At 49.4% G+C, this 9,845-nt stretch overlaps 1 protein-coding gene across 1 annotated transcript; it reads right to left on the bottom strand.

Moving 5' to 3' along the window:
- Positions 1–7,493: 7,493 nt before the first annotated feature.
- On the bottom strand, positions 7,494–9,594 carry MYOG (myogenin). The gene is made up of 3 exons (XM_061161175.1): positions 9,115–9,594; positions 8,223–8,304; positions 7,494–7,615 (listed from the first exon to the last, which is right to left on the bottom strand). Exons 1-3 carry the CDS (start codon positions 9,592–9,594, stop codon positions 7,494–7,496), a joined length of 684 nt encoding a protein of 227 aa, XP_061017158.1.
- Between the last annotated feature and the right edge of the window lie 251 nt (positions 9,595–9,845).

Here is a 9,845-nt window from a genome sequence, read left to right on the forward strand (position 1 = left end):
TGGTCTACGTCTGCTTTTGGCACCCCCACCATTTTCCCTCCCCCGACTCATCCGCACCTTGTAGCTGCTGCCTCACCTTCAGGACCTCTTTGGGGGCTAGGAGGAGATGTAGACGGCCCTATTCTTCCTCAGGATGATGAACCTGGGAAGAAGGAAGGCTCAGATGGAGATTCTAGGCCCTGGTTTAAGTTGAATCCCAAACATCAACATAAGCATGGGGAAATTCAGCCCTCCTGCCCAGTGAGAGGTTGCAGGCAGGTCAGCTAGAGGGAGATCCGATGTCCTGTGGTAGCTCTAAGCCCAAGTGGCAGTGGGAATTGCCTCCTGCCCTAGCTGTAGGGTAGAGCTGCTGCTGGGCTGGAGGGAGAAGGATCTTGGCTCTGGGGCAGAACAGAGCTAACCATGCGCTGCCAGCTATGCGCCCAGTATTTCTTCCCTTGCTGTCCCCCTCTGACCCAATTCTTTGATAACCCCAGCCCTTCAAAAATCTACCTAATGAGTGGATTGAGTATATATTAATACGTTTACCTTAAAATCTGGTTTGGGAAAAAGGTAATCTGAGGCTTCCTCCCCCTGATCTCCTAGCAGGAAAATAAAGCTTCCCCTTTAGTGAATCATGTCTAGGTCCAGGAAATCCAGTGTTGTTGAAGACTGCCATTCTCCTGCTTGTCCCCAAACTGTCGCCCTTTGTTCAAGGTGCTTTTGGTGTGCAGGGGCTGCCTCCAGAAATTCCTGAGACCGGTCCAGTCTCAGTTGCTTGCCCCAGCAGCATGGTGGCATCTAGGGCTGAGGGATGTAGGTCCTGGTTTGGTAGGAATGTCATTTCCAATAAATTCTCCTTCTTCACCCGCATACTCCTCCTGTCAAGGTGCTTGAAAGTGTTTGGAACCCAAGTTTAGGGTGAGTTGATGGAACCCAGAGCTGCTTCTAATGAGAGGAGAGGGAAAGTACCTGGGTCATGTTACCTGGAGAGGGGCCAGTGCAGTGCCAATCTTCAGGTGGCTGAGCAGCTAGTTTGCAAGCTGATGATTTGGGTCTGTGTAGGGGCTAGTCCAGCAGGTCGGATGAGGGGTCAGAACCCCGTCTAGAAGGAGTGATGGAGCCTTCTGCTGCAGAGTGCTGGGGCTGGATGGGCTTCCATGTGTCTGGGCAAAATCCTCACCTGCCCTTGCTCTCATTGTTGCCTGCCCTTCCTGTCTGTCAGGCCACTGGCAGTGGAGCTGGAGGTGTTCTTGAGCTGAAAACAAGTCGGATGAAGAGAAAGAGCCCCGGTCTCTGGGTAATGCATGTTAAGATTATGGAAGAGCCCCAGATTCCTGTGATTGATGAACTCACAGTCAGAGACCATAAGGCCATCTGATTCCTTCAGGGAACTCTGATGGGCTGGCTAAGTGGGAAATTCAGTCCCAGCTTCTCCTCTGCAACTTAACCCTATCTTAATTAGTTATGTCATAAGGCAGCAGCTAGCAGGATCCAGGTCTGTTCAGAGTATCTTAGGATGTATTTCAGCGAGGTTATGCATACAGTGATGGAAGGTTCTTGTCTTGGTATATCTTCTGCCTCACCATCAATATACTTTTTATCTGGAGAGTCACCAGTGACCCATACCGCAGCCTGCCCTCGCCCCCCGCCCCCAGCTTCCTGTGTCTTATCAGGTCCCTTCTCAGCACTGTACTGGCTCCATGCATCAAGAATGGGCGGATGGGTGTATATGAGTGTTGAGTGTGGGTGTGTATATACCAATAAATAAACTGGTCTTGAGACAACATACACATGGCTCTGGTCTTTTTTTAAAACAAAAAAAAATTTCAAGCTTACCTGATACATCTAGCTTATTCCACAGTCCTAAGGGCTGCTGTATGCTGGAATGTAAATATCAGAGTTTTTCAAACTTGTAGTTAGTGACCTTCTGTTTACTTACGTAACCATGGAATTGGTAGGTTAATGGTTGGGTTACTTGTTCCAAGGGAGTATAGGAAAAGGAGTAAGGAGTCCTAACTGCTGGGATTGATTTATTTCCTTCTCTTCCTCTGTACACACCTGCTTCACTATCCTCATAGCCTTTCACACTGATGCCAGAGTGACTTATCCTAAACACCCGTCAGTCATATCACTGCTGTTCAGTTATGTAGCAACTCCCCAGCACCTCTAGATCTGAGATTCAAGTCCTTGGGGCAGGACAAGAGGCTATCGTGACTTTTTCCCGTACCCTCTCTCCCTCTCACCAATCTTGAGTCAGCTTAACTCAGAAGTGTGTCTATCCAGCCCCGTCACCAGAAGGCAGCACAAATACTTTTCTTGCCTTTGCAGCTGTGAACTCTCCAGACCCACTTAAAGCATCCCCTGGGAGGCACTGCCTGCCTCTCCTCCGCAGAATTAGGTAGCCAGCAACCCTTTTTGACCCTGGCACTCTGTGCACACCATGATTCTGCACAGTCATTGTCCTCTCTGGTCTTTCCCACAGGGCTGTGAGGAAGCTCCTTTAAGGGAATCCGTTGATCTCATGTGTCCCTAGATGAATATACTTGAATGAATAAATGAGCCAACATTATCTCAGAGGGTTTTTATGAGGATTATTATTAAATTACTAAAAATTGAGAACTTTTCTGTGCCAGACACCATTCTAAGCATGATAAATGTATTAGCTCATTAAATCTTCACAACCCTGTGATGTATCATCATCACCATTTTATAGAACAGAAAATTGTAAAGCTGAGACTATGTAACTGGTATGATACAGCTATGTGGAAGTTTGTTAAAACTTCTGACCCACTACCAGTATACTCGCTTCTTTTAAGTGAGCGTAAGCCCCTACCTTGAGGCTAAGCCGCCCCAGCCCCCTTTCTCAGACTCCGACATCTGTACCACTCCCGCGGTACTTGGTTCCTGTGCTCCTCATGGAGCCTTCTTTCTTCTGTTCACCTGAATGGTGCAGTCCCTGATGGCAGCATCATACAGCCTTGTATCTTCTTCAAGGGGAACCATTCCACCAATGATATGGGATGGCAGAGTCCCTGGGCACAGATGGCAGGGTGAGAGCAAGACAAAGCAACCTTTGATTGAGGGTGGCCAAACAGGCAAGGGAAGTTGCTGGCCTAGTGCCTGCAAGCCTCTGGGTGTCCCCTACTACCCTCTCAATGATGAAAGGTAGAGTTGACCAGCTTTGGTGACCAGCTGGCTTAAGGAGTGAGATCTGAAGGATTTCAGGAAAACTACTGTTTCCCAACATTGCCATCCACTGGGGTGGGAAATGTAGATAAAACAGGCTTATGTGGAAATGTGAACTTGATATTGGACAAGCTGCATTTGAGATGAGACCCCGACATCGTGTTTCTATCAGCATTTGTGAAAAAGAAGACTAGATTTCTTCCCTTGAACACTTTTCTTTGCTCCTCTTAGGAATGTACCCAGCATAGTGAGAGGCAGAGAATCTGGATTTGGTGGTTGCATGTGGCTGAGGGGTGAGGCACAGCCATAATCACTGTGGTGTTTGGGATTCCCATCTGGGTCTAGGTGGTGCATCCCTAGCCAAGACCCTAGCCCAACCCCTTCAGTTCTTCCTGAGCTTTAGCTCACCTCCAGGTGTCTCAGCCCTAGCCTGGAGCCCAGAAGCCTGGAATTCAGACAAGTCCAGGGGATGTGACATGTTAGGTCTTATCCATGAAATAGTAAAACTGAACTGAGGGGGCTTCTCTTCTCTCACCCTCCATTGTACCTCCTTCACCTCCCTCTCCAGCTGGTCCAACCACCTGCAGCACTTTAAAAGGACTTTCACTGCCAATTAGGTTACTCTAAGAAGTTAGATACCCAAGGATGTTTATTAAAGTGCAGCAAATAGTACTTTAAGTGTTCCGCAATTCATACTAATTAAGCACTCCAAGAAGTTCCTCTCTACACACTGACAATTGGTATATCAACTTCAAATAATTCTTATCTTTTTATTCTAGCAGATTCCCTAAAGTTCATTATTAGGCAGCATTTGATTAAGCCTGTTTGATTTATTGCAGGTTCTTCCACTGGAGACCAAATTTAAGCTAATTTCCCTAAAGAACTATCACTCATTACTCATTAATTGGAGTTTTATCTGTAATTCAATGTGAAAGTTAGGTGTTTATTAACTTAAGAAAGCCAGAGGGATGGAATGGGGAGGGAGGTGGGAGGGGATTTCAGGATGGGGAACATATGTAAATCCATGGCTGATTGATGTCAATGTATGGCAAAAACCACTACAATATTGTAGAGTAATTAGCGTCCAACTAACAAAAATAAATGAAAAAATAAAAATGAAAAAAAATAAAGTTTTGCCCCTTTTTGCTATTTAAAAAAAAAAGAAAAGAAAGCCTCTGTGCTTTGATGACAAATGTTTATCCTGTGAAAATAATGAGTGAGTCTAGGCTCCAGTTTGACAAAACTTTGCCATTCACACATGTGAAATTCCAGCAAATTGTTTCTTCCAGGTGGGAGGCTTAAGGACTTAAAGACTGAGAAAGAAATAAGTATACAATGACAATACTTGACAATCAACCCTAATAGCCATTGCTGAAAACTGTTCACTTGTAAGATTATGAATATCAACCTCAAGTTCCGATTGAAATGATAATTGAGAAGAGATAAACTTATCCAACAACCCGAGAGCCTATCAGTTCCTTAGTAGAGATGAGTGCCTTTCTCTCTGTCAGACCATAACCACTTACTGGGCAACTGAAGGTGGTGGGATTGTATCCCCCTGGGAGCTTGGAAGGTGCCAGGGGCAGAGGAAATGAATCTGAGGGGAGAAGATACGCCTTGAATGGGTAGTTCAATATTTGTGGTGGATAATAAGGGAATGAATATAGATTCAATACCCACACGTGTTACCCTCCTCATCCTCAAGGGCAGTGAGCCACAGAGAGCTAAAAGTTGTGGCAGTGACCTAAGAATTCCTCTCCAGTCTTTCCGAGGAGGTAAGACTGTCTAATTGAAGAAAAATGCACAACCTAACATTTGAAAGGTAAGTTCTACTTGGGGGAGCTTACTGAGGACTGTAGCCCAGGGGACAGCCTCTCAAATCGCTCTGAGGAACTGTTCTGCCAGGGCATATAGGAGTTTTTGCTAAAAATAAAAATGTAGTGAAATGTCAAAGGTTGCTGATGATCAAAAAAACAGGCATATCAAATTAATGATTTTAGTGCCTTTCTCTATATGGGAATATGCAAGAGTCTGGGCTTATTGGCATTACTCTTTACATAAGCATCTTAACAGTCTAGGGCCAGTATCTGAACCACATAATGCTTTCTGTTCTTTTCTCCATCCTGGAAATGGGTGCAACTTGCCACTACAGTGTCTAATGACTTGATGGTGGGCAACATTGGAATGGCAAACATTCCAGTAAATGAAACAGCAAATGGAACAACATCCCCTGTCCACAGTGTAAACACAGCAACATAAACCCAAAAAGAAAATCTCACAAATGGGGAAAGATTAGGCCAGTTTATGCTTCCCAGTAGGCCCAGCCCTGCCTGGTGGTTTGGGATGAGCGAGCCCTCAGGGGAGGCCCCCTTTTTGTGCTCTCAGCTGGGTTCTGTGAGCCTGCTCTGAGTCTTGCTTCTGTTGCTTAAGCAGAGGTTCTGGAGAAACCTCCAGGAGCAGTGTGTTGCCTTCCCTCTCCAGGAACAAGTCAGGAAGACAGGTGTGGTAGAGATGGTGCAGCTGAGCCCGGAGCTAGTGCAGAAGGGGCGTTGGGGCCTGGGCCTGGGTGATAAAACTGGGTTACGCCTGTTGTGAAGGGCCCAGAAGAACTGAGGCTAGAATGTACCACACTCTGAATCCCCTGACTTCTGTAATGATTCTGAAACTTATAATTTGCAATAAATCAGACAGCCTGAAACGGTTGGAATTAATAAAGTTTCTAGTCTGAATGGACTAAATTCTAGCTCCTGATGCTTTTTCAGTTAATGTTATGTGATCTCTATCCAAATCCTTCATCTCAATTCTCTACCCACCTTTTTCCCTTCAGGAAGCCAGTCTTTGGAAAATGGCATCCCATATGAAGAGAGCCCTAGCTTCATTTCCTTTGATTGTTCTTTATAAACCCCTTGCCCCCACCCCCAATGAAATTGGCTTCATCCTCGGAGCTGTAGACAGGGACCAGAATCTCCTGCAGCCTGGAGTATCAGAAGAGTGTGGTGAGGGGGCATGTTATTTGGCCTGGAAGAAAGGGACAGTGTCTGACCCCAGTCACCCTGATTTGATCACTTCCCACTTCCTCACAGGACTCCTGCTAATGTTGCACCAGAGGAGAGGCAGGAATTAAGAGAGGGGAAACCCACAGATTCCAGCTCTACACCCTGTCTGCTGGCTGTGTTCTGAGTGCTAGGAAAATGAGCATGTTCAGTTAATTGAAAGGGAATGAACCTATTGGGATGGAGTACAGGAGACTGTGAATAGCACCTATGAACTAGAATGCAACAGAATGCTGAATGAAATTTCCTGCGTGTCCCCCAAGGATTTCTCCGTAGAATCTTGTCTTTGCCCAGCCAATGAACCCGGCATGGCTTCCTTTGTGATGGTGAAAAAGCGGGGGTTCCAACACCTTGTGACTACCAGCAGTGTGGTGCCTCAGATGCTTTGGGAGCCCCATCTGCTTCACAAGCCCTGGCCCTGCAATGTGTCTGGACCACTGAGGTGGAAGAGGCTATAGCATCAGTCATCTCCTCCCTCTATTTCATCACAGACACTCTTCTAGCACCCAGTCTTTATTTATTTTTTTTTAAAAAAGAAATCCAAATAAGTTAGCAAAAAAAAAAAAATATACAAAACAATGGCAAAACCACACAATGCTTAGTTAACAAAATTAATCACCCCAGGAGCCCCTGCCCCTCGCCCCACACCTATCCCTGGCAACTTCAGCACAGAGACCTTGGTCAGATGGCAGCTTTACAAACAACACACAAAACAAAACAAAACATAAAACCACAGGAAGGTTCCCAGGATTCACTGTAAAAGCCTGCCCCCCCACCCCGCCCAGTGACTTGGGAACTGAATTATTCCTCTCCCTTCTCTCAATTCAGGGCAGGCCCAGCCCAGCCACTGGCATAGGAAGAGACGAACAGGAGATGTGCATAGTCTGTCCATGTCAGGACACTGTCTTCGTATCTCAAGCTATCTTTTCAGGGAGTGGATTTGGAGGCTGCATAACAATCAAAGGGCAGCTCCTGAGTTGCCCCCTGACCAGAGGGCTTACACAAGGGGGCACTCTGGTCCCTTGCTTTATCTCCCTGGAAACAGAACTGCCCTCTTGCTCTAAGGAGTCAGCTAAGTGAGAGCATTCTTTCCCTCTCTGGGTGGCAGGTAAACCTTAAGTGGATGAGGAGGGGGTAATCTGGCATTTGTCAGCCCCAGAGCTGGTTTCCTGGCATCAGGACAGCATGGCTTAGAAGAGACCTGGTGCAGAAGTGGTGGCATCTGTGGCCAGCTTGGGGGGCTCTCACGGATGCCCATCCTGGCAGACAATCTCAGTTTGGTATGGTTTCATCTGGGAAGGCCACAGCGACATCCTCCACTGTGATGCTGTCCACGATGGAGGTGAGGGAGTGCAGATTGTGGGCGTCTGTAGGGTCCGCTGGGAGCAGATGATCTATAAGGGGAAGGTAGGAAGATGTTACCTGGTTGATGAAAGGATTGTATGACCAGAGTCAGGGGCTGAACTCTTTGGAGTAGCACAGGTTTTCCAGGACGATGGGTGAGAAAAGCTTGGGGTTCTACTCCACAGCCCATGCCTTTCTTAATGCTAGGTGCACACATATGTGTATGTGTGTTTGCACACCAGTGTGTCCTCTGAAATCCCTGATGTAGTTAGAATCTGGAAGCAGCTATTCTGAGGTGGAGCCAGAATAGTGTATCCTGGGAGACTGGAACTGCCCTTTGCTGGCCCAGTTTTGCACCGTTGACTCAGCAATTCCCAGAGACCCTTGGGGCAGGGACACTGTCCTCTCTGTGGGGAAGGTCAGCCACCAGGCACCAACTGGGCTGTTGCAGGAGGCCTAGACAACTCCGTAGCAGGTCAAAGCTTCAGAGAGGCACAGGGTCTTCTAGCCCACCATTTGGGGCCCTGGTTTCAAAAAGCCCCTAGAGAGGCTGAGGGAAAAGTACTGGAGCAGGGAATAAGGGAAGAGGGAAGAACTGGGCCTAGAGACAGACTGCATGATATGAGTCAAAGTAAGCAAGGTCTTGGTCTCACTTACCCCCTGGGTTGGGGCCAAACTCCAGTGCGCTGCCCCACTGTGGACTGCAGGAGGCGCTATGGGAGCTGCATTCACTGGGCACCTGCAAGACAGGATGGAGGCCCAGGGTAAGGGCACCGCCAGTCTTGGTAGTGTCTCTTTGTCCAGTCCCAGTGGGCAGAAGTGCCGGTGGTGGGGTTGGAGGGTGGGTCACAAGCTGCAGCCCTCCAGCCTAGCCCACCACCTATTTCATAATCTTCAAAATTAGCTCTTTTAATCTGGCCACAGAACCCCTGCTTCAAGGCCTTTCCCAGCACTCACCCTGGGGTGAGGGGTGATTCTGCCCCTATAGGGCACCCAGACTAAGGGGGGCTCTGTGGTTTCCTGACCCTGGGATAGGGGTGAAGGAGGGAGAATGTCTGGCCCAACCAGGCCCCCTTTGTGCAGGCCTGTTGGGGTTCCATGAGGGAGGCTGAGTGGGTTTCCTCTCTGCTTGCCCTACCCAGGATGGGGTTGGCTTAAGGGGCAAAGCAGTCTTCTCAGGTACGCTTGACCTTGCCTTTGAGGCCCTAGCACCAGACACTGGGGTTAACCTTCCTCCTCACCCAGCTGACTCTGGACTTGCTTCTGGACCCCTCCTTCAGTCCTGTGCCAACCCCCTCCACATGTCCCCCCCACCCCCACCCCCCCCACCCCCCGCCCCATTGCCTTTGTCTTGTCTGGAAAGGACGGGGACACAGGAGGTCAGCTGGGTGGTCCAGCTTTAACAAAGGAAAGGCATCCTGCAGCCCCCTAAGACCCTGCCTGGCTCCTGCTCCAGCCATCTGACTGAGCCCATGATGGGGTCCCCTGAGGCTGTCCAGATGCCTCCTGTGCGCCCCTCCCCGGGCGGGCGGGTAGGGTGGCCACTTACCCCCGGCTGGGGTCCGCCCCCACCTCGGTAGCGGAGATCACGCTCCTCCTGGTTGAGGGAGCTAAGCAGGGCCTGCAGGCGCTCTATGTACTGGATGGCGCTGCGCAGGATCTCCACTTTGGGCAGTCGCTGGTTGGGGTTGAGCAGGGTGCTCCTCTTGAGGGCCTCGAAGGCTTCATTCACCTTCTTGAGTCTGCGCTTCTCCCTCAGAGTGGCGGCGCGCCGCCGGTCCACAGACACCGACTTCCTCTTACACACCTTACACGCCCACGGCAGGCACTGGCCCGGGCAGTGCTCCGCGGGCCCCAGCCCCTTGTCTTCAAGGGGCACGCGAGCCTCAGGGCTCAGGCTGAGCTCAGCCCGCTCATAGCCTGGCGGCTCGAAGCCCTGGAGGTGGACAGGCAGGTAGTTCTCCCCTGTCACAGAGTCATAGAAGTGAGGCTCCTGATAGAAGTAGGGAGAAGTCTCATACAGCTCCATGGGGGCAGAAGAGGCTTGTTCCTGCCACCAGCCCCCAAGCTCCTGCGGCCCCTCACGCCAACTGCTGGGTGCCATTTAAACCCTCCCTGCTGGCATGGAACCAGAGATAAATATAGCCAACGCCGCAGAAACCTGAGCCCCCCTCTAAGCTGTTGCTGCACATCAAGACGTTTACAGTGGATTAGACGTGATTCCCCTTCCCTCTCCCCCTGCACACACCACGCCGGCCCCTGCCCCAGCCCGCCTACCCC

Source organism: Dama dama, chromosome 14 (assembly GCF_033118175.1).
Source record: "Dama dama isolate Ldn47 chromosome 14, ASM3311817v1, whole genome shotgun sequence".
In the NCBI taxonomy this organism is placed as follows: domain Eukaryota; kingdom Metazoa; phylum Chordata; class Mammalia; order Artiodactyla; family Cervidae; genus Dama; species Dama dama.

What these genes read in the sequence shown, in the direction of transcription:
- MYOG (XM_061161175.1), bottom strand. Translation starts at nt 9,594, where the DNA reads ATGGAGCTGTATGAGACTTCTCCCTACTTCTATCAGGAGCCTCACTTC. An exon ending in GGGGCGGACCCCAGCCGGGG is followed by an intron (nt 8,305 to 9,114) that starts GTAAGTGGCCAC and finishes CCTGTCTTGCAG; the next exon opens with GTGCCCAGTGAATGCAGCTC. An exon ending in GTTTGGCCCCAACCCAGGGG is followed by an intron (nt 7,616 to 8,222) that starts GTAAGTGAGACC and finishes TTCCCCTTATAG; the next exon opens with ATCATCTGCTCCCAGCGGAC.